This window comes from Hippoglossus stenolepis, chromosome 3, assembly GCF_022539355.2.
Source record: "Hippoglossus stenolepis isolate QCI-W04-F060 chromosome 3, HSTE1.2, whole genome shotgun sequence".
Taxonomy (NCBI): Eukaryota; Metazoa; Chordata; class Actinopteri; order Pleuronectiformes; family Pleuronectidae; genus Hippoglossus; species Hippoglossus stenolepis.
The window spans coordinates 18567539-18592225 of record NC_061485.1 but is presented as its reverse complement, the minus strand read 5'-3'; the positions used below and the strand labels follow the sequence as shown (position 1 = coordinate 18592225).

General features: G+C 42.1%; 1 protein-coding gene across 5 annotated transcripts in view; it reads left to right on the top strand.

Annotated features, from left to right (window-relative positions):
- tfeb (transcription factor EB) overlaps positions 1-24135 on the top strand; it is a 31418-nt gene extending 7283 nt beyond the window's left edge. Inside the window, exons 1-12 of one of the 5 annotated variants that reach the window (XM_035149601.2) lie at positions 2019-4230; positions 5836-5966; positions 11549-11653; positions 12070-12243; positions 13955-14053; positions 14770-14958; positions 15673-15762; positions 19633-19750; positions 19937-19987; positions 20561-20636; positions 20739-20895; positions 20998-24135. In XM_035149601.2, coding sequence (XP_035005492.1) covers positions 11624-11653; positions 12070-12243; positions 13955-14053; positions 14770-14958; positions 15673-15762; positions 19633-19750; positions 19937-19987; positions 20561-20636; positions 20739-20895; positions 20998-21570 — 1557 coding nt within the window. In that variant the 5' untranslated portion in view covers positions 2019-4230; positions 5836-5966; positions 11549-11623 and the 3' untranslated portion in view covers positions 21571-24135. Of the gene's footprint in view, positions 1-2018; positions 4231-5835; positions 5967-11548; positions 11654-12069; positions 12244-13954; positions 14054-14769; positions 14959-15672; positions 15763-19632; positions 19751-19936; positions 19988-20560; positions 20637-20738; positions 20896-20997 lie in introns of those variants that run through there. The other 4 variants (XM_035149609.2, XM_035149621.2, XM_035149590.2 and 1 more) reach the window with 4 other exon arrangements.
- The last annotated feature ends 552 nt before the right edge of the window (positions 24136-24687 follow it).

The window sequence follows — 24687 nt, the reverse complement described above, 5'->3', positions numbered from 1 at the left end:
TCTTTGGTTAATGTCATCAGAGATAGCAGGTGATATACATCATTAAACCACAGTAGGATGCTTCATACTCACTCTCTCAAAACTTTAGGTCACGTCAGGTGGTCTTATGATGTAATACCTAAACAAGGAAGTGATTCAGAGTAGCACTGTAGCACGCTGACATTGTGGGCCATGTTCAACAGGGAAGAGGAGGTTTGGGCCTAGGTCAGAGTAGACCCCTGTGGAACAAGGCAACTCCTTCAGAGCGGCTAAAATTGGTAGTCCTTGAAATCCAATCAAAAAGAGGCAGCAAGATGTGCAAAGGCTGTCACTCAAGCAATACAGGGGCAGTGGATGAAATGGGAGAGCATAGAGAAAGAAGATCTGCTGGATTCCTGTGGGGAATGGAAGCAAGCAGGATTTACTTACTGCTTAGAGCAACCTATGACGTCCTTCCATCACCCAAAATCCTACAGCAGTGGCTGAATGAAGACCCTTCCTGCACAGTATGCTCAACTCTAGCTACCCTCAGGCACATCCTCACTGGTTGTAAAATAAGTCTCTCCCAAGGTAGGTATATGTGGAGACACAACCAGGTACTCAAATGCCTAACAGCAGCAATTAAAACAGAGAACCGATACCAACACCTTGCAGTCCAAAACATTGAGCAGAGTTCAAAGGACAGTTCAAACATTTGTCTGAGAGGGGGAACAGGGACAGAGAGGGCCTCCTCCACTGACCTGGAGTGGGCTAGTGGCTTACAGTCCCATCACATATTGTCACTACCACCCTAAGACCTGACCTGATACTCGTAGAATTGACAGTACCCTGGGAAGATGCTGTTGATGAAGCGAATGAGAAGAAAAGGCTGCCGTATGTAGACATGGCATCTGAGGCGGAACAACGTGGCTGGAAAGCAATAGTTTGCCCTGTGGAGGTTGGCTGCAGGGATTTCATTGCAACATCCACCATCAGGTTGCTCAAAATCTGGAGATCCATGGACAAGCCCTGCTCCAGACCATAAAAGAAACGTCACACAATGAAGAACGCTGCAGCCAATAGCTCTGTATCAGGAGGAACGATCCCAACTGGGCCCCAAGATGCTAGGGACATGCACCCAGGTCTAATCAACCTGTGGTGGGCCTGCCTTAGAAGAGTGATTAAAAGGCTGAAACACCTGATGACGCTAAGGTGCACAACTGAAGATATGTCCACAGCATCTGCTGGTGGTCACTAACATCCGCTAACATCAACCAGCGGTAGGCATTAATAAGTGCAGTAGAGTGTACAAGGGATATTCTCCATCTTGTCCTATGTTCTAAAATGGGACAGTGTTAAGTTTAAAAAGGCATATAGTTAATGATGTCTGATTTACTGAGCAGGCAACATGGCTTTGATAGAACTGTCATACAAACCAGTAGCCAGTCAGATTGACCTTTTAGCCTCAGCCTACCCTCAAGTTCGGCCTGTATCGTTGATTACAAGGCCAAAACTTTTGATGACACTAAGGTGCACAACTGAGTTTTATGTCCCTAACATCTGCTGGTGTCCGCTAAAACCTTCTAACATCTACTGGTAGTTGGTAACTTAAATTGTGCACAAGACCTTCAAACATACAAGGGATATTTAACATCTTGTCCTATATTCTAAAATCTTTCCTCACAAATGCTTGTAGTTAAAAACAAGTCTTAGTTAAGTGGATAACAGCAGCGTGTTTCAACTTGTGCTGGACCCACTGGTGAATCACTGTTTGTAGCTCAGGATTGTTTGAATTAAAAAAACTTAATTTCAACACATACAATACATAACACACATTTAAGTTGATGTAGAGTATAGTGTGATGCACAGTATGTTTATAATATTGTATTTTGACATGAAACCATTAAAAATGGCATCTTTGATTATTCACTCAATCTAAGCTGCATCATGTACATGAACCATCAGATATAGGATGGATATATATATATATATATATATATATATATATATATATATATACACAAGAAACTTAACATGAAATCCATGTTGCAATGGTTGAATAAAAGGTGTCTTGCTGCCTTATAAATAACTTGTTTGGAGTATTATCAGCACCGTTTGAGATATAGCTTAGGGATAGCATAGCCGGGTCAAACTTCATATCAACAGAGTTGTTTGACACTTTCAATGGAGTTACAATGACGGTCTATTTATGTAGTATTTGTTTGCAGCCTTCTTGCCACCATGGTGACGGAGGGAGTAAACGACAGAGAGCATCTTGGTGTGTGTGTGTGCGTGTGTGCGTGCGTGCGTGCGTGCGCGCGCGCGTACGTGTACGTGTCCAGCCTCCTCCATAGGCCATTGTCAAAAGAGCACAAGTCTGTCTTGTCAATGATTTCCCCTCCTACATATATGCCTTATGATTGGCCAGACTCGACAGGAACGCAGCTTTTACCGACCAATAAGCAGAGGGCCTGGAGGGGTCCTGCCCTTGGACCAAAATAACCCAGTAAATACACTGCAGGCACTATGAGAAGTAGAGCTGGCCCACTAGTGAATGCTTTGTGTACAAACAAGGGATGCTTGTCAGCCGCGTACTGCTGATCCCTGCCGGCCACTGTTCTCCTCTGTAGTGATAAGCACAACTCACTGAGAGGCACGTCGATACCAATGTTTGTGTTTCTCTGTTCACGGATACAGGATGGAGCGGTTACAAACAGGGATGAGACAGTGTTATTAGCACAGCATTACTCCACTTCCGCGTACTTAACACACCTCACAGCACAGATTATCCATCGCACAAGCTGCCGTACATAATGGACAACTAGCGTGTGGCCCATGCAATATGTTTATGTGGATGTGTGGGGCAGATGCAGTTTGATTTGCTGATTGACTTTAAAGCTGGCCACTCTGTTTTCTAGTTTAATGAGTTGACCTGACAGTAAAGTCTAACAAGGAGGAATGACATCAGTTTTTAGGCTCATAAACCGTCAAGATCAGAGCTGTGTCATCTCCTCAGGAGGCATGACAGACAATAGGGAAATATTGCTGATTACAAACTTTAAACTTGAAAACAGTGTGGTCCTCTGGATCCTGTATCATATTGATTTTAGAAAATAAACATCCTCCTTACTGTAATGTTCTGAATTGAAAACATTTGAGCTATTGTGCAAGATCTCACCACTAGGAGGCTCTCTTTAAAGGGCTTGTCAGCCCTCATCCTACCCTTTGTTGTTTCTTTGCTACTACTGTTTCTTGTAAACAAATCTGTGGAACCGTTTCTTGTAAACGAATCTGTGGAGCCGTTTCTCGTGAACAAACCTGACAGCACTACGTCAGAGGAATTCTTGTCGTAATCTGAACTCACCAGAGGGATTTGCCCACTGAAATAGACTGTAATACTTGAAATAATAGTGATGGTTACAAAACTGTGTGTCATACCTTTTGTTTTGAAAACATCTGTCTTTATAGTTTCTCTTGTGTTATCACAATTCCACAATTGTGAAATAAACCTTTATCCATATGTGTCACTTCTTAGGTGTATGCTTTGATTTGTACCTAAATTCCTACCCACAACAATACAGTGAACTGGACTTTTAAATAAATTATTATTTTAACAAGGCTTAAGTTTATTATAATTAACCCTGGATGGACACAGATTAAATGTTATGTGTTATTTACCTTTTGTCTCGAAGCTGTGAGATTTACGTGTGCTTTTTCATGCATGTGAGAGTGCAATTAAAGAAGTAAATATGCTGATTCACTGCCCCATGGTCCAGAAAAACAAAATGAGGAATTGCCTTCAGGGTTTGAGTGTGTTCATGCACACACACTTGTAGTTGCTGTGTGTGAACGCTGTGCAAACTGCTTTAAGACGGAGGCTGGACTAAAGGTGGAGCTCCACATAAGGCAGAAGGAGAAGGAGAGGAGTTTGCTGGACACAGGGCTCTCCTTGTTGTTGGCCCAGACTACGGTATTCAGGCTAATTTAAGGGAAGAGGAGGAGGCGGAGGAGGAGGAATAGGAAGCTGAGCTGGTAGTTTACTGAGGGAGGAAGGTGACTAATCGTGAATGTCACTCAGCGTACTGTAACTCAGGCTGGTGGAGGGAGGAGTGGCTGGACAACCACTGAACCGGCATATGTATGCAGTAGTTGGTCCAGCCCAGCCAGTAAACAGCTGTCTGTTTCTGTCAGAGAGAGTGTGCATCAACACGTGGAGGAGCAGTAATCTCTTGGATACACTATGATGTCTTTGGGATAGTTGGAGAGTTGCTGGTAAGAAGAAGTTCATACATGCTGTGTGTCAGTATCAGTGTTTCACACTGCCTGGCTGTTGGACACTTGTCAGTCTGAGCTTCATACCTGCTGATTCACAACTCAACTAGACACAAAACTGAAAATGTCTGATTGATACATACTATTGAGAATACAGGACGAGAATAAGTGTTGAATAACATTTGAATTACAGAACTTGGATATTTCCATGACTGCATTGTTTTGTGATGTGTGATTAGTTAGCAGAAAAGTGGAGGCACGGAGATTGGTACTGATTGTGTGGTAGTGTGGTGGGGCGGAAATGAAAGTCATGATATGAAATATATATACAACCGCTTGTTTATAAGCCAAAAGGAAACAACCTAAAAACAGCAATGGTAAAATTATTTTACATTAAACAACATTTTTTGTATTGTATGTTAAATGCCTGTTGGTAAAGAAACAAGCAATGGTTTACGCCTAAAGCACGTTTCAGTCCCAGAGACTGGGGTATGACAAACAGCTTTTGTTCTTTCCCTGGGTTGCCTGCAGAGGAAGTTGCTTCATCCCTGACAAAAGGAGTTGTGAAAATCGATGGAAGGAAAGGGGAAGTGGTGCATTGTGGTTGTTATTGATGATGCTGGTCTATTGTCTTTCCTGTATATCTCATTGTGTCGAGATTATCATGTCTTCCTTTTGAGCTGTAAAGCAGTGACCTGAGGAAAGCAGGGCTGAGTTGGCAGATTCACTTTGACCAAGGGTCTCTCTTGGTCAGCTATAATTAGACTGTGTTTAGAAGGTGACAGGCATTGTGATTCATGCACTATGTCGATGAGTTGTGGTGATTCATGCAGACGACCTTCAGGAAGCTTGGTTACTGAGCAGAAACGCTTTCTGGTGCTAATTTATTACCAATGACAAGTTTGTGTCTAAACTTTGACCTAAACCCTGATAAAATTTATAAGAAAAGTTATTTATTTAATAATATAGCACATTTGACAAAGCAAGTCACAGTGTGCTTCAGAAAAGTGCAGTTAAAATTAAACAATAAAAAAAAAATGTAAAAAAGCATTAGCCCACAAAAAAAAAAGGTGCAGTGTTTTGAATATTTTACTTGTGTGCACAACTCAATTAATGAGAAAATGCTAAAAACCTGTACACGTTTGAAAAATGGAGGTGTTAAAACAGCTACAACAGGATACAGGAGCAGGAGCACCAAAACATCCCAACATGATGGCCAAGAATCAGCTGCAAAAGAGCTGCTGCAATAGTTTACTGTTTGAGTTAAACAACTGAAAAATGTGTCATATGATAGAGTTACTGAGATTAACATCGAAACATTCGAAAACATCCTCTCTCAATGCATCTTACATGGTCTGATGCTTCCCTTTCTTCTGCCTTGGAAATTCATCTCTTATCAATGTTCTTTAGTGTGTGTCATGCACCTGCTGCTTCCTCCTATTGAACACTCCACTGCTCCTCTGTTGCTTTGCCACAGCGACCACAGTCGCTCATGTTTTATGTTGCACTTGTTCATTCATTTGTCACTTTTTGCAGTTTTACATTTTACAACCAATCATATTTATTCTTTTTGTCTGTCTTTTTTTCTTTCTTTCTTTTGCCAAGTTTCTTCACCCATCTCTGTTCCGTGACCTCTACATGCAGATTACCATCCACTGTCTCCAGAGGCCTGACATGTAGTCAGCAGCGTAAAGCAGAGCACATTCGTCTTTGTGAACCCTTTTCCTCTCAAACAGGTAATTCTACATGTTTGTGCGTGCATCAATCTGTCTTAATATGCTGTTGTAGAAACCTTCATAGAAATAGGAAAATATTTCTAGGTTCCTAAAGTGACCTCATCAACTATATGTTCTAACAAATTTTCTGGTGTCTGTTGTAATTAGCACAGATATGAGATCGTCACAGAAAGGGCTTTATATCTAAAGCAGAAATTGACCCAATAGAAATCCAGTCCCAGGTGTTTGAACATGGTCTGACTGTCTGTTCATCTGTCTGTCTGCATATGCAAGGAGAAGGGTGCAGTTCACTAAGGGATACGTGTGTGTGAGTGAGTGAGTGAGAGACCGAGACCAAAGAGGAGGGGGTAAGGACCCCATACTTGCCATGCCAGCCCTGACACAGAATCCCACCAACCTTCCTAGTTGAGTGTTTGTGGCGTCGGTTTAGGAATATTGATACTTCAGGTCTGTTTACATGCTCTGCAAGACTCTACTCAATAGCCAACAGTGGCTGTAGAGCAGTAATGCACATGCAAACGTACCTTTTTATATGCATGGCTCACCTCTACCCTCACCAACCCACAAACACACATGCACAGAAACAAACAAAAAAACACACCATTGCTCAGGGGATCTGGGTGTTCCTGAAAAGGAGAACAGAGAGCAGGGGGGTTTATTTTAGTCATAAGAGTAGACAGACATATAGCTTAATGCAGAGAGAGTGTGAATGCTTCTGTGCAGTGATGGAAAGGCTGCTGAAGTGCACAGTTCACTGTCACATTTAGGACCTGTCTGATATCAGTAGGTAGTAAATTGTCTTTCAGTGTTATTAATCAGCTGTAGTATGTGTGTACGAGCATGTATACACATTTAACTGTTGGTCATTTAGGCCTGGGCACAGGTGCCATGGCTCCACGCTGTCCCCAAGTGTGTGTGTTTGTGTGTGTCTGTTTGTGTCTCACCTGTATGTACATGTAGGACATCCTGCACACCATCTTTAATGTACAGTATTTTGAAGTATATTTTGCAAACTTCTGTGGATTGTGTGCATTTTGTTGGCATGTAGGTTCGTGACTAATCTGTGGCACAATCCAGAGTTGACCTCTGGCCCGGGCTTCCTCCGCTCTGCGTACTCCCACTGGCCGTCAGTATTTGAAGTGAGGGAGCTGTGACATCACAGTGTGGACACACAATAGCAGCTGTGTGCTCCCACTGCGTCACAGATGCCCGCTTACCCCAGTGGATGCTAGGAAGGCCCATGTGGGAGATCATGCTGCCTGGTAGCAGTGTGTCACCATATGATATGAGGAAGTGATATCCTGCCAGTGTGAATGCATGTGATGTAGTATATATGTATGTATATATATTATGTGTCATGGCTTTACTCACTGCTAGAGGCTATATGATACGTGTTATGTAAACATTGTAGCCACCACATATAGTGTCATAATGAGCAGTGTCATTTTTACTGAGTTGGGGGATTCAGACAAGCATTCAAAATTAAATTTGGCCAATAAATTACATGTAATCTTTATTTGAATATATTCTTTACCTTAACTGATGAATTAGGAACGTCTTTATCCATACATGAAGCTGGACTGTAACAATGCCACATAAAGTGGAAATGTACCACTCTACTGCACATTTCCACTTCTATGTGAAGCTCTTGTGTCTCCAGCCTGATATATTGTCCTAAACACTTTGTGTCAGGGAGGTTTGTGTTGTGTTGTTATGTGACTCTGTGTAGCATGTTAGCATTAGAGTCTGACTGACATGGATAACTGGGGGCTGAGGCAGATAAAATATTTCAGATAACAGACATTGGCATTGATCCTTAAAATGTTGTTATTAAACCCTTATGACAAAGAATAGTGTAACAGTTTAACTATAAAATATAAACGATTTTAAATAAAAAGAAAACACAAATGCAACCAAATATATAGAACTTAAAATAACATTATCTTTATTTTATTCGTTATTATTTCTTAAGTCTTTATGTCAGGAAATATAAATGCTGATACCGACATATCAGTGAAAGGCTCATATTGGCCGATATCAATAAATCAATCTGGTTCTAATTCGGGTTCCTACTAATCAAATTAAATTGATCTAAACTCTTGGTCAATTGATAAATTGATCTCTGGCTGTAATTAATATAGAAATGTGTAGTTCAGGATTGTTAAATTAGCATTGTATACATTTTATGGCTTTGGCTTTAGCATGTAAAGCTACAAGAATTGCTTAGACCTGCACAGTTGAACTTTATTTTTCCAAAATACAGTCCCTCGAAGGACTTTACAGTCTGTGCAGCCTACTGGTCTATCCTAAGACCCTTGAAGCATAGAGCACACGTCCTTCTCTGGCTGGCATTCCTACCTTGCCAATTGAGTTTGCAGATGTAATCACCCCATTTGTCAGAATCTATGAATACTCTCTGCAGCATTCCATGTATGTGTGTGAGCTTAAGCACCTTCAAAGACTCTTCAGTCCCTCCAGGAGGGCCCTTCTTCCTCCATGTTAGCAGTAGCTACAGAAGTTGCTCCACCAGCTTCAGTAGTTCTGAGTGTCAGAAACACTGTTGTGTCTCAGCCTCTCCTTGAGGCCATGCGCGCTCTGGGCCACGTTTGAATTGTGTTGTGTTTCAATGTGTATCTCTGCATGGGTGTGTGTTTTTCATGTGGGCCATCCAATGGGCACAAAGCGGGCAGTGTGTGCCCCCTCGGCTGCTGAAATGTACACTTTGGACAACAGGCGGCTTCAGTCCTTCTCAATAGGAGCTGCCCTTCTTATTGTACCTCACACACAATGAGCTTTTCTCTCTCTCTGTCTCTCTGTGTCGTTCTCTCTTTATGACCATATACAGACAGTGTTTCTGATGAGAGACTGGAGGAATCTGATTCTGACTGATCTCTCTGTCACTGCTTTGCTGTGTCTCATCTCACAACAAATCAGCGGAGATATTAGAATAGAGTAGAAACTGCAGACTGTATAGAAAGATGGATGACACATCTCCGCTTCCTCCCGGTGGACAAAAATGAAGCTAAAATATTCTGGATACCGGCACTGTCATCTTTGACTTTTGACATTATTTGGAGTCAGAGTCTACACAGTAGCTATCGTGGTGTGGAGCCGTGTAATTGAGGTCCTGCCTGTTTTTATAGCATCAAATACCAAATTAAATTGAAACTTAGTGGACACATGGGCACTTGAACATAAATCAGTGGGATAAGAACAACCTAAAATGACAGGGACCATCTTTGGGAAAAATATTTTTTTGTTTGGCTAATATCCCATCCGCTAACAGGTGGGATTTGTTACCTATACTGCAGCCAGCAACCAGGGGATGATCAAGATGGTTTGGCTTCACTTCTTGGAAGCAGTCATGTTGTCCATCTTTACGTGGTTGAAACGTGGCTCACCCTTTTGTGGGTGCAGAAGAGCTAAGTCATGCAGGGGATAAACACATAAGTCATTGCAGAAGGGGAACTGAGTCCTGGGAGTCCCCACTGTGTGTGTGTCTGTGTGCATGTGCGTGCGTGTGCGTGCGTGCATGTGTGCGTGCGTGCATGTGTGCGTGCGTGCGTGCGCGTGCGTGCGCGTGCGTGCATGTTTGCATGTTGGTAGCTCTGTATACTAGAGAGAAAAGAGGAGGTGGTTTATGGGGGAGACGGGTGTTCCCCATGGTTTTTCTGCTCACATGATCACGCAAGAACAACAAGACCACATGACTCCCTCATGACCTCTCCACCATCGAGGAAATCTTCCTCAATTTGACACTTTTTGGAGGAACAGGATTGGGAGCGAGTGATTGTTACATCCTACGACCCACTTCCCTATTTTTACCATAAGGGTGGATATAACACCATTTACCAGAATATGCTAATTTTAGCCTGTTTTGGTCTTTAGTCATCATGTTGAGTTGTGTGGTCATTTAGAACTGAATTACATCCTGTATAACTGGTAGCGATAGTGGTTTAAGCATGACCAGTGGATTTGTTTTTTCCTCTGTTCTTATGACTTGACTTGGAAATAGACCATTAAAAAAAGTGCATGCATAGTTTTAGGGGTTGTTAATGTTTTTAGTTTGTAAAGCAAATTTGGATTTAAAAGGGCCATTTAAATATGAAAACAGATTCACGTGATTTCTGGAATGGATTTTCAACCAACCTTATTTAATGGAAACACGCAAATATTCACTTAGATTAATAAACAAAATGATTGGGTGTAGCCTTTGTTAACTTTTTTTGTAACAATCGTTATCTGGTTTTACTTGTTTTTATTAAAAATAAGGACTGTATTTTATCTATGTCATGTTCTCTGTGTTTAAAGACAGCATTTAGAAGTAAAGGTGGATGGACTGTGTTTACCTGATGTCAAGTTTTCGGGTTGTCCGTCCGTCTGTACCATTCCCTTGAACGCGATATCTCTTGGATAAACTGATTAGAATTTGGTGCCTGGAGGTCAAAGGTCAAGGTCGAAATTACCTCATGTTACTGTGTTTCAGTTGTCAAAGGTAAAGGTTATAGTGACCTTTTATATGAAAAAAGTATATAGAAATATGAACATAGAAACTGCACTGGTTGGCTGAGCATACAAACGCAGTGCGGTAATTATAGTTATTGTTTAGATGTTGACCATATTATCTACCCTTATAATTTGGGTGTTTTTTTATTTGTGTTTACTTACATTGGTATTATAGGCAGATACATGAGTGGTCGTTTTTCCTTATGTTTTGAGAGCAGCATAGACGACTATATTATTAATTGTACTGTGCTGTCATGTGTTGCATATTGAATCCAGGTCTCCCAGTGGTGCATCAAGATAAATGATTCATCCATACCTGTTAGTGGCACCAGTAGAAAAGGAAAAGGTCTTCAAGCTGATATGTCTGATAAACTGTTATGTATTTACAAGCTATAAAAAAACAAAGAAAGTCAGCACAGGAGTTACTTCTTCACCCTCAGCTGCTGGGAGCATTGGCTACCATAACCCATTAACACATTGATTGAGGTATCTGTTTTTTCTTGACTCTCAGGGAATGTAATGGTGAGCTAATAATAAGCTGCTAGTAATTCATGACATAACTTGAACACTTAAAATAATAAGTTATGCGATATGGGTTTCAAATCTTTTGACCAAACCTATTATCATCCTCTGACCATTGAATGAGAATGAGGATTCCTATGTTGTATTTTCATGATTTTTATCTTGAATTGAGATTAAGGATACAGAGACTACTTTGACGTAAACAAAGCTTATACATAAGAAGAGCATGACATAAAGAGCCTCTATCCACAAAGACACAGCTCAGTAAACATATAAAAAGGTTTATCACAACATTGCACATTTTCCCCTCTTCTTCTCACTAATGCTCCCATTAACAATCAGGCGTCTGCATGAAGAGAGTACATCCACTGTTGATATGTACACTTATTGTTAAACTGCAGATCTTCATTAGAGAGGATTACTTTTTGCATTAATCAAATTTAACTTGATCTGAAATTCTGTTAATCTCCAGCACCCTCCTGGTTTTACCTTGTTTTTTTGCCCCCTTTAGTTCTTCACTCACTATTTCTCCCCCCTTTTCTCCTCCTCCACAGCTTACTCTACCTCTCGGGCTGGACTGCGGTGCCCTGACGCCGGCTCGCCCTCCCCTGCCCCCTCGCCCCACAGCTATGGCCTCACGCATCGGGCTGCGTATGCAGGTACAACACAACTGCCCTTCATGGTCTCATATACATGCAGGCCTTTTATTAGCTTAATAGCTTTATTAGCTATTTATAGACATCACACTCTGTAGTGTTTGTGGTCCTGTTTCTGAGAGGCTACTGGAGAGGAAAGTATTCTAGTCAGTATTCGGGTGTGCCATTTGTTTAAAGGGCATCTACACCAAGCAACTGTTTTTTTCAAGTAAGATTGGTTTTAATGAGCATTTCTCTCTCTCTCTCTCTCTCTGTGTGTGTGTGTGTGTGTGTGTGTGTGTGTGTGTGTGTGTGTGTGTGTGTGTGTGTGTGTGTGTGTGTGTGTGTGTGTGTGTGTGTGTGTGTGTGTGTGTGTGTGTGTGTGTGTGTGTGTGTGTGTGTGTGTGTGTGTGTGTCTGTGTCCGTGTGTCCGTGTCCAGCTGATGCGAGACCAGCTGCAGCAAGAGGAGCAGCGCGAGCGGGAGCAGCGGCAGCAGAATGCAGTCATGCAGCCTTACATGCAGCAACGCATGGCCGGGCCGCCTGCACCCACCCCGGCCATCAGCACCCCACAGCATTACCAAAGCATGCAGGTCCCTGTGGAGGTTCTCAAGGTCAGTAGGGTTACAGCAGATGGTTTTCATCATCAATATCTTATTATTTCTTATCTACCCAATTGCACAATGAGCCAAAGAAATGTTCAAAAATGCCCATCACAAATTTGACTTTGTCACAGAGATAATACATTTAGCACTACTGGTTAGTTTGTGAATGCAATGATTTTTCAATGCATAACTTATACACAATCTATTGACAAGGAATTATTGTGGCAGGAAAAAGAACAAACATTTTAACAGAGATTTGTGATTTGATCTGAACACCCAGTCCCCAAATAAGGAGTGCAGTGACATTTCTCTGACTCACTTCAGGTTGACATGCAACTGCAACAAAAAGTGATTTGCAGATTGTAGTGAGGGGATTGGCAGAAGAGGGGGAAACGGTGTTGGTTTACAGGAGTTTCAAAAGGACAAGATGCTGCAGCACTTCTGTTAATCCACTAACATGTTACTGAGACAGGATAGCACGGTGCAGCAGAGACCTGGATGCAGTGTTCTTTCACTTAGCAGCTCTGCCACACAGGGAAAATTCAAGCACAGATTTGAAAAAGGCAAAGAGAGAAAAATGCGGTGGAGCAGCAAGCAGGTAGGGAGGCAGAAGAGGGAGCAGAGATAAGAGAGGTTTGACATGTTTTCTGATAGGACAGACAGGGGTGATGTAGTAAGTCTGACTCTGACTGGGACTGATAAAGCTGAAGTGACATTTCGCCTGATTCCTTAGATGCTTCTGTGGGTCCTTTTATTTTGTGTGTTTTTGTTGTGTATGGCTTTGTGCAATACTCCATTATGTGCTTTGTGTGTGTCTCGCTTTATGTTCTTTGGAACCATAAATCTACAGTTTATATCCACCAGTAACTATTGACAGTTCCCTCTGCATGCATACATGTGTGTGTGTGGGTGTTTGTGTGGAATGTTGAGAATGAACTGAAGTGTTTTGTCAGTATCTTTCCCTTCATGTTGTAGATAAAGTGAGCTGTCTGTCCAACAGGCTCACAGCCTGTCATACCTCCTGAGCTGTGTTTCTTTGGACTTCATCTATCCTGACAGAGCTGGGCCGGACAGGTCAATAGCTGTTCCTCTGCCTTATCGGCCAAAACAGCTGATTGCCAATCAAACATATCCAGAGTGTCAAGATTTGTTGGAAAAATAAATATAATCACTAACAAAGTAAAAGGACTTTGTAGAAATTGCAACGTTTCTTGTTGATTTGATATAATCTGGTTGGGGGTTTGTAGGGCTGAGGAGTTGAATATTTCCTGTGTATCAATGGGGAGCAGCCCTTCTCCTTACTGAGCTTTACTCTTTGATGTGAAGGAATGAGGCCAACCCATTGCTTTTTGTAGCCACACCACAGGATTTAGTTTGGCTTTACCCATGTAGGCATTACCACCGACTTAATGCTGCTATGTCTTTGTCCAATCCTGGGTTCAGTGACGGGGATAAACAAATGTACATCTGAATACTCAATTTGTTCTGTTTTGTGTTTAAATGTCAATTTTAAACTAATGAACTAACCTCTATTAAAACAACTGTCTGTCATTTTTGGTGTACCAGTGTATATAAAACCTGTGTTTACTTTGTCTCCACCAAACAATTAAAACATGGAATCATCAAGAGGATCAATAAAGAATTGGGCTCAGTTAATTGGATGTACACAATCAATGGAATAAAAATAGATTTCAGCCTTACCTGTCCATATTTCATACAGGTACAGACTCACCTCGAGAACCCCACAGACTACCACATCCGACAGTCACAGAGGCAACAGCTGAAAGAATATCTGTCTACAACCAATGCCACCAAACAGGTACCTGACAATGTTGTACTGTTTATTGATAGTTTGTCTTTCATTAAAGGTAGGGTAAGCAATTCAAACATTAGCAACTGGGACAACATAATACTGACCTATTGTTGTCGCTCCTCCTTTGAAACATTGAAAACCTCACAGATGTTCTTGCGGGTCTTTCCTCCTTTCGTTATTTCGATATCTTTTTTGGGTGAGCTGTAGTCGGTTGTGTTTCAGCAATCAGCATTTGGATCGTTATTGTGAGAATGATAGTGTATACCGTCCTGTGGCTAACAGTAGTTGTTACGGTAATAGCGCTATACGTTATCTGGGTAGTATACGGCAGAGAAAACCTTGATATACAGAGAATCAGTGCATCGTTAACATATAATGTTTGTGAACATTCCCACCCTGCACAAGCACAAATATCCTTGTTGCTGATTGGCTGCAACAGTGTTGTGCTTTTCAGGTCATCCAGCTTTCTTTGTTTCCCAAATACTGAGCCAGGGTGTATTTAAACCAGATTTCTTCCAGCGCCCAAACACAACATAGAGCTAACGGACCGTGAGCAACGGAATTCTGACAAAAAGTAGAATACTGGATTAAAATTGCTTACCCCACCTTTAAATCAGCTCTGTCTATATATGGTCAGCAATGCATTACATTTATCTATGTCAGTACTATATTACACATTAACTCCATCACATCTCTCTTTTTATCCCTCTCTCTGTCTGCAGACGGTCCACGCAGCCGCAGGCCTGATTCCACCCACTTCTCCCTCAAAAATGGGACCCATAGGGGGGTCCGCGTCTGCCCCACCGCCCCTCCAGTCCCCACACATGCGCACCGAGCAGCTCCTGTCTGGCAACAGTGCACCCAACAGCCCCATGGCCATGCTCAACATCAGCTCCAGCCACGAGAATGAGGTAGTCGCCTGCGTGTCTGTTTAGACCTAGGCGTAATAAACATTAATTCCTGGTCAAGTCACAACGTTTTTTTTACAAGAACCAAATTGAGCAAATATCCCTAAAATATGACTTAATGACACTCCTATATAAAATGATGAGGTTTGAATATTACCCCGGAATTGACATTATCTCCACATTTTATGAAAGCATAATGATTTGATTGGTCTTGGTAGGCTGGAGTGGCGCTTGTAAATGCACTGGTGTTAATGTGTTGTGCGTACACTTGGCGTGTAGATGAATGTGTTGACTAACAGGCTTTAACTGATGCTGGCTATCATCGGAATTTAAACGCTTCATTATGACTTTGCAACAGTAATTAAAGCTTAACAAGTGACAGGGGAACAGCAGAATCCAAAGCCCTTTGCACCCGGCAGACTTTGACCAACTCTCCTCCTCCAGCACTCGATCACACTTATTTCTGTCACTCAGAGAAAATGGTTTTACTTTCTAGCCTAAGTGACAAATAAGTGATCGTTTCTCTCGAGTGCCTGCACCTTAAGGCAAGTTCCTCTTCAGGCCTGCATGCCATCAGGTTTCAGATGCTTTCATAAATGCAGGAGTAGTGACAGTGTTTTCAGTGCAGTATGTCCAGTGCAGTCTCAGTCTTAAAGTCAGACATTATGGTTTATTAAGCTTTTCATAACCACATAGGTAATCTCTCTTTTTTTTCAGATGGATGAGGTAATTGATGACATCATCAGCATGCAGTCCAGTTACGATGATATTCAGGCATACATTGACCCTGTCCAGATGCCCAACACAGTAAGTAAAGCAAAAACAGAAGGGGCAAACACACCATGAGCTGCACTTTAAAGATCACTATAGTTTTATTGTCTTTTATCTGTCTAATAATTCCAAAAATCTATTTCTGTCTGTCTATATGCGGATCGCTCTTCTTTCGTCTTCACACTTGGCATGTGTTTTTTAAGGTCCAAAGGAAGTGCAGTGTGGAATTTGGTCGATTTAGTGATAAGTTCATTGAATAAGTGATAAGTTCATTATTAATAAACGTTGAATTCTCAGGCAACCAGCTGTAGCAGCGGTGGTGTGGGACCCAACGTGAGTGATGTGTTGATCATGACAACAGCCATGTTCGTAACAACAGCAACTGCAACTGATTCTCCAGTTTGGGGTTCAGCGTACTTAGTCGAGCTTCACCAAACTTTGAATATGCAGGTGATCAGCTCTTTGTGCAGCGAGTCAGTAACTTTTACAGTTTCAGAAGGAAAGATGCAACCAACATTACCACAGGCCAATCAAAAGTTATTCACTTTATTTCGTAGCAGCAATTTTAACTTGTCAAGTATGTAATTACAGTGACATTTCATGCTTTGTACTGTTTATTTGATTGTAGTATTTATTAGAAACACATCACGAATTACAGTATAATATATGATATACATGCATTTCTTAGAGGTTAACATGACTTTACACATTTAATGTAATTTTCTTTCACTTTTCTCGCTTTGTGTCAGGAAGCAGACTATAAGTTCTCTATATTGAGTGTTTCGATGATCATGTTCTTACGGATGTCAGTGAGTGTAATAAACGTTTAGTGTTGTAAGCCAGCCGTTATCATTTTGCTTTAAACGTACTGTCTTGGTTGTCAGACTGTCCTTGCATGTCCCCACATGAAGCAATAGGTTATGTCTTTATGCGCCCATACACACAAACGCATACAAACATGTAAAAGTGTATAATTAACTAAAACCCTAAACATCCCAGCCCTAAACCATGTTGGACATGTCTAGATAACTGTATGGAAGACATGTTAGATAAGGACAGCACAGCGCTTAGTGTTTGAGGGAATAAACTCAGAAAATTAACAATTAAACAGCCAGCAGTTAGAGTTCAACTTGTTTACGAGACGTTCGGACAGAGAGGGAGGTGGAGGAGGAGAGGAGGTGGGGGGATGGGGGGCAAAGGAGGGAGGAGGGAAAGGGGGATGAGTGCAATTTGTGCAAGGGAAAACAGGCTGAAAGTCCAGTTAGGGGAAAGTTCACTCTTGTTTGGTGGGGAGCAGAGGTAGAAGAAAGACAGGATCGGTGCCGCTAAGGTCATTCTCCTAGGACAGGGGCGGCAGAGGCAGAGAGAGCTCTGTGTGCTGCTGGTGCCTGAGAGCGAAGAAGAAAGAGCCCGGCGGCCAAGTGAGGGAAGGAGTAGAGGATGAAGGAGATGAGTAAGACGTATGCCATTGTGGAAGTTATTGAAGGAGAACAGATTCAGCTGGTAAGACAGTTGTTTGTTTGTCGTACTGCTTTAGCTTTTGATTGCCGTTGTGGGGTAGGTTTTTCGTTTCGGAGTAAACCACAGTTGGACGGATGCAGTGGCAGCTCTAACTCCCAGCCTCAGGTCTCTGATTATAAGATGAGCCATGGCAGGGGCGGCGGGGTGGAGGAGGGTCAGTGTCTGAAAGTTCTTTCATATTTCTGTGTGGATGTGTGTTTCTGCACTGGAATCAGGAATGTTTCCCGAGTTTGAGTTGATGTGGAGCATAATGTTTGCGTGTTTGTTTGTGTGTGTGATCGAAAAAGAGGGGGGGGTGTGTAGCCGCCTGTAGCTTTATCTGGTTGTATGTCCTCTGTGATTGATTGATTGGTTTAATCTGTGTGCGTTTGTGTGTGTGTGCGTGTGCATGCGTGCGTGGCTATGTCTATGTGTGTTTGTGTGTGTTGGTGTGTGCATGTTTAACATCACACTGATTGATCAACCCATAGGGTAATCAGTGTGCCAGCCCAATAGCTTGACTGAGATAAAAACCACAGCTCTGCCATAGGTCTGCCGTTTCAGAACATTTGTAAAGTTTGATGTGGAGCAGTGTTTTGTGTTCAAACACACTGGAAACCAGACTTTAGACTTATTCCCAACTGACAGACCAGTAAGTAAAACTCACCTGCTAATCCTGATGCGGATTAAAGCGGCAAACCTCATGGAATTCTTGGAATCTCAAAGTTTAGTAAGAGCTGGGAACACCACTGAATACCAGGCACAAGTGAGCAGTTCTTAAATGTGTGTCAGTGTATGTGTGTGTGTGCGTGCGTGTGTTTGTGTGTATGGATGGATGGTTACACTGAGCCTTACTGATTCCCTTGCTTGTTCAATTGAGTTAAATGTTGAGGGGCGGGCTTCCCTGCCAGGACATGGGAGGTCAGTGAGGAAGGAGGAGGAGGCTGCGAAATAGTTTGTTTCAAAGAATGTGTTTTTGAATCTTCTATCATCAGTGGAAAATTTGAAAAAAAACTTGACATTGTGAGGCTTTGTATTATTTTAATATGGTATGTTGTCACTTAACATGATGCAGACTTATTTTTTATATTGAATTTGAAGTTATTTAGCTGCATTTTTCTACAAATATTCTTAACAGTATTTGAGAATGTCGTCTGAAAATTGGCCAAGATCAACTATCCAGGGCAAGATGTTACTTTGCTCACTTAAGCAGCTTAACGTACAAGTAATATGAAGCTTTACAGTATATCTATATTGGATATACTGGTCATTCTAAGTTATTTCCAAATCCAGCTCTTAATCATAATATAATGTATAAAGAATATTATATCCTGCTTTTAAGTGAATATTTAAGTTTCATCTTTGCATTCTTCATATCTTTAGAATTTGAATACGTCATATCATTTACATACAGACGTCAACCTGCAGAGGTGTGTATTTATTTTTCGTCTGCGAAGGTGTTTGATCTCACAGCTCGCACAGTAGCCGGCAGATAAGGTATCTTTTCCTTTTGAGTTCTTTATCTTTCAGGCCTCATTAGCAGCGTCACATTTGCCCTCGCTTCGGGGGAGTGCGACACGGTCGACGATGGGGGCATAAAAAGTCCATCACACTCATTAAACTACACAATTAAAAGGAAATCATGTCGTTTTAAGAGTCCATACAAAACCCTATCACGGCTGTTACCCAACGTCTAAAGGGCAAGAGTTGGGAGACCTCTTGCACAGGTGTGTGTCCAGGAGCTGGAGAAGGCAGGTTAGAGAATCTAGCCATAAAGAGAGATAAGATAGAGAGTGTGATAGTCAATCATTGCTGTGTATTTGGCACGCCACTCTCAGGTGTGATATTATTGCATTATCTCCTTTTATCTGCTCCTTACAGCACACTAAACATGAATACTGCCTCCATAAAGGTGCTCAACGAGGTGTGTAAAGCTGTACTAGCCATATAAGACTTTAACATTGTTTGGATTTAACACCAGTGAAACTTGATTACTTTTTTTAAAAAAGTATTAAGTTCAACATTCCTTCTGCTTATATTGTGGTAAAATCACAAATTTATTCTATGCAATGTGTCATCATCATCCTGGAGGACTTTGGAAAAGGATGGCATCTTGTAGGTTATATTCTTCGTGAGGTGTTTTTAGGGTTTAAGGCCGAGTAGAGTTAAAGCTGAACTCATTGAACTTTGACAACACATCCGTTCATAGACAGCAAACCTGTCATACGGCTCTCTTCACACTCTAATGTTGTTTCAGACGAGACCAGGTTGCATCAAGGCATATTGAATGATTTTTCAACCTTCTTATATTACAGAGTTTACATCCATGAGCAGAATGTTTTCTAAGTGTGTGTGTGTGTGTGTGTGTGTGTGTGTGTGTGTGTGTGTGTGTGTGTCCGTCCTCAGCTCCCTCTGTCTAGCAGTCACCTGGATGTGTACACGGGTCCTGGGATGAAGGGGCCAGCCATTGCCATGACCAGTAACTCCTGTCCCGCCAACCTGACCGTCAAACGAGAACTGACAGGTGCGAAACTCAACGTTTTACACATTGTCGTAACAACTACTTAGATGTTCTATATGTATAAGTTATATTGAAGACTGCTTCTCACTGAGTGTATATAAAAACATCGATGAAAAACTGCTGTTTCTGTTGAGATGCTGCAGAGTCGCAGCCATTTGTTAATCGCTTTTTGTTATCGCAACGCTGCAGAAGCCCGAGCAATGGCCAAGGAGAGACAGAAAAAAGACAACCACAATCTGAGTAAGTCTCTTCACCTGCAGCCTCTCTGCCCAAAGTGTCTACCCCCTTTCTGTGTTTCCCACACCAACACTATACATATCCTTAGAAATGTGTGCACACAGCACACTCACATGCACACTCACATGCACACAGACACCATAATCTGTCTCTTGCAAAAACAGTTTTACGCATCCTTGCACCGATTTAGCTGATAGTGCAACTAGTGGGTGGATGGTTAACCTGGTCATTTCTGCTGTTCTGGCATTTAAGTGTAATTGCCTGTGACTGTGTGTGTGTGTGTGTGGGTGATGTTTGTCCCTTTTTGCCCTTTACTATATATGCACTAATCTGTACTTTTCTGTGAACTACTGTGCCCAACCTAAGTATCTGCTTCAGAATTAACCCCTTGCTGTCTGTGTTGATCATATAGAAACTTAAAAAATTGACTGTTGTAGTTCCAAAGGCCACAATCTGCCTTCCTTTACTTATTGTTTAAGTCTTTTAATTCCTCTGTACTATTGCCTTTATAATGTATTTACCTTTGTCACTTCCTTTTTTTACCCCGCACCCCATGTTGTTTTTCCTCTTTTATAGTTGAAAGGAGGAGGAGATTCAACATCAATGATCGTATCAAAGAGCTGGGCACCATGATCCCCAAAACCAATGACCTGTGAGTTACTTTGCTGTGCTATGTTTTCAGTTTAGATGAAATTGTTTGAGTGAAGTCGGTTACTTAAAGTTACTTACGTTTAGAAATTGTTTGTGTTTACTGTGTGCATAGTGATGTGCGCTGGAACAAAGGCACTATATTGCGGGCATCTGTCGAGTACATCAAACGCATGCAGAAGGACATGCATAGGAGCAGAGAGGTGGAAAACAACTTCAAAAGGATGGAAATGGCCAACAAACAGCTCTTGCTACGCATCCAGGTAACACACACACACACACACACGCATTACTTTGCAGAAACACACACATACAGAGCAAATGCACTGTTAGTTATGATTTTGCCTTCTGCCCGCTGTCTACAGGAGTTGGAGATGCAGGCTCATGTGCATGGCCTGCCCAACACCTCTCCCTCTGGCCTGAACCTGTCTGACCTGATGTCTCCCTATATCAAACAAGAGTTGAGCCCAGAGGATAAGCTTTCTCACCCTCAAATACAAGCCCACCACCAGCCCCAGCACCTTCCCCGGAACCAGGCTCAGCCCCAGCAACACCAGCACCACTTCCTCCCGCAAAACCACCTTCAACTTCAGGGCCAGGCTCAGCCACAGCAAAGGCAGCTGCAGCAGCTCCCCCAGCACCTCCAGCAGCAAGCGCCCATCCAGTACCCAGCTGTAGGCAGCTCCCAGCCCTTTGACTATGCCCAGTCGCTGGACTTGTGCGATGGCATACCTGGCTTCTCAGACGGCATATCGGGGCTGGGCGACCTGAGCGGACTGGACGTCCAAGGGAGGAGAACCGACCTGGGCTTCCTGATGATGGACGAGCCCCTGTCCCCAATGGGTGGAGACCCGCTGCTCTCCGCGATGTCCCCCGAGGCCTCGATCGACTCCAGCCGCAGATCCAGCTTCAGCATAGAGGATGGAGACATACTGTAGACACATATACACACTTACACACACTTATACACATAGAAGCACATGCAGAGGTTTCACAGAGGGTGCAGTAAACACGTTAAAGTGACAGCGCAAACTGCGACACATGTGCAGCACATACAGGAGAAAGAAATCAGCCACCAGAAATCACAGCAGACATTCACCCAGCACAAACTGGCAGCATGCTGCACACAAACACACACTGGTGACACGCGATAATTGTGGTACAAAGGGTACAAGCAAAAAAAGGTACACGACTCTCACACAGTTGAAAAAATGATGTACAGTGCAACCGTCTGCACTCGCGCACACACACACACACACACCCACGCACACACACACAAGCGCGTACAAGATAACCTGAGCAGTTTGAAACTTTGCCTGACAGACTGAGCATTTACAAGGGGGGAGTCAGCACTGCCAGGTCAGGAGTTATATAGCGCACTTGGCCTTGTTTCCATGAAGGTGGCTCTGAATCATAATTGAACAAGGGACAAAAACCAGCAGTTAATTAGATTGAAGTTATCAGATACAAGGACAACCGAGTTCATTGTCTCACTTGATGGAGGACAAGTTATTTTCCCCTTTACATCAACCTCTTTTAGTAACCATAAATGATTGAAGGAACGATAGTGAATAAAATGGAAATAGCTTCATGGTCCTGCATACATAATTTATCTTGAGCGGAGGATGCAGTCGAGTCACAGCGTTCTGCTTCTCAATCTGGATTTACACATGAGTTTGACAAAGATTTGGTCTCAATTTATTGCATCTTTCCCTCTTTTAGTTTATGATTGTCAGGAGATTTGTCTCCCCACAAGCACGTTCACATGCGCACACACACACACACACACTCACACACTGCTGTCCCCTCCGTTTCTACACCTTGAAAAAAGAAAACCATTTGATGGTCTTCAAATAGTCTCATCAGAATCTGTGAGGTGTCAAAATACTCAGGTACTGTAACACGATACACGAGCAGGATCATTTTTTTAAGTAGAAGCAGATGTTAACCTGAACTGTTTCGGGGCCACAGCTCTGATCATTGTGCCTTTTTGATTTGTGCAGCTGCTGCTCCCCGTGTTTTATAGGTTAGAGGTCATGACCAGGGATTTTGGTAATAATATCAAGTTCCGTTATGCCTGTAAAAGCTTTACAGTTACCATTAATAATGCAGTAGATAAACAGTAAATGCTTCTGTCACTGAAACGAGCGACCCTGCAGGGCTCGAACCAGAGGCCCAGATGGAGGAAAGATAGAGTTACAGGGTTTGATGCTGGAGAGAGAGAGAGAGATGGAGAAAGAGATGATTTGTCTCGACTGACAGCAGCAGTGGTTGTAGTCTTCACTGGAAAATCACACTTGCATGCATTCTCACGCTTTGGTTCACAAACTAACATGCATACACTCGCCCAGTACACGCATACACACGCACATACATACACTGCAGTGTGCTTTGAGCTGTTCTCAGATCAGCACATTAACAAGTCCCCCGTGCTTTGGTCTCTCCTGCTGATGAGTTGAGTGTAGCTCCCAGCCACAGAGGTAAATCACAGGCCTGCTGTCCAGCGCGCCACACACAGGGAGTCTGTTAACCCACTGGCAACTGTCCACACAGCCAGGACGGGAGCAGGTGAACCTGACTTGTGCCTCTGCTGTGGTAAACCCGGGGCTTGGCTTTGATTTGACATAGCTTATGATCAGTAATGATAAAAGTAGAAAAAAATCTTTGAAGGTGATTTTTTTTTTTTATTATTAAAATAAGTGTTTGTTTTCTTTAATATATAGTTTGTTGTTTATTTTATCCCCCAAAGCACTGGAAACTATATTATTGTTTTTGAACTTTGTACATGGAAGAATTATGAAATAAGATTTATTTCAGATATTTTATGACGCTAAGCCACTTAAATGTATTTTTATTTGTATCTGTTGTTTTAGTTTTATTTCAGTTTTATTCCAAAAGTTACCATTTTCAAGAAGTACACTGTACAGACGTTAATGCCGCCAATGTTTTGTCACGTTGAGAGGGGAAAGCCGTTTATAAACTTCCAAATTTCAAGTAACTAAAGAGATGAAGAGATGATGTAGTTTTATGATGCCATTTTTTTTTACGTGATTTGGATTTTATTTTCTCTCTTTAAACATTGAAATTTGGAGCCAGACGTAGATGGAAGGTGATTCTTTGAGTTCATTAAGTTCAAATAGCTCATTTTATGAATGTATGGTTTTACTAGTGGTAAACTGGAGCAGGTCAGCATTTCTCGCCATGCCTCCTTCCCCCCTGCCTCTGGCTTCTTTGAAGACTGGAAATACGACTGACTTCCCATAAACTCTGAGCCGAGAAGTGGCCCTGGAGCTGTATCATAGACTCTCTCCGTCTGCCTACCAGAGTTGTGCCTTTTCTCTCTCAGCCACAGTTTTGACTGTTGTACTGTCACCCAGCCAACACTCCAAAGAGCTGCTCGGGCCTCCCCTACTCTCCCACTAGAGGGCGCTCTGCAGAGGAAACTACACAGGGAAAAGTGGCTCTGATTTTACTGAGAATATAAAATGTTTTATCAAAAACCATTCACTGGCTTTTCTTTTTTTGATTATTAATATGAATTATGTGTGTGTGTCTTTCCCTTTTATTGTATATCCCCAATGTGGGGACAGGAATAGTTTGTTTATTTGGGTAAAAAACTCAGGTCCTTGCAAGGTTAAGGTGATATTTACTTACAAGAGGATTATGGGGCACCACCACTAGAACGGAAGGTTCTCCAGTTTCCAGCTGGCAGACGTGACTAGAAACCACAAGCACACTTGATGCACTGAGAATTCTCAGTGAAATAAAAGATAATGTGTCTTGTAATTAAACTTTAAAATGAACAATAGGAAAATATTGTTGATTTATAGATAAGGATGAAGGGATCAATATCCTATTATTCCAAGATTATATTTTATATTTTGAAACATGTCTTGATGCCATTCCGAATAGAGAGATACAAATCTTATTAAGTTTGAGTTTCTAATGAATGCAAGTCAATGCCATGTTCTCGTGTCAAAAATCTTCAACACGCCATAAAACCCCACTAAATGTTATTACATTATATGTGCACCAGGGGGCAGCAGAGATCTATT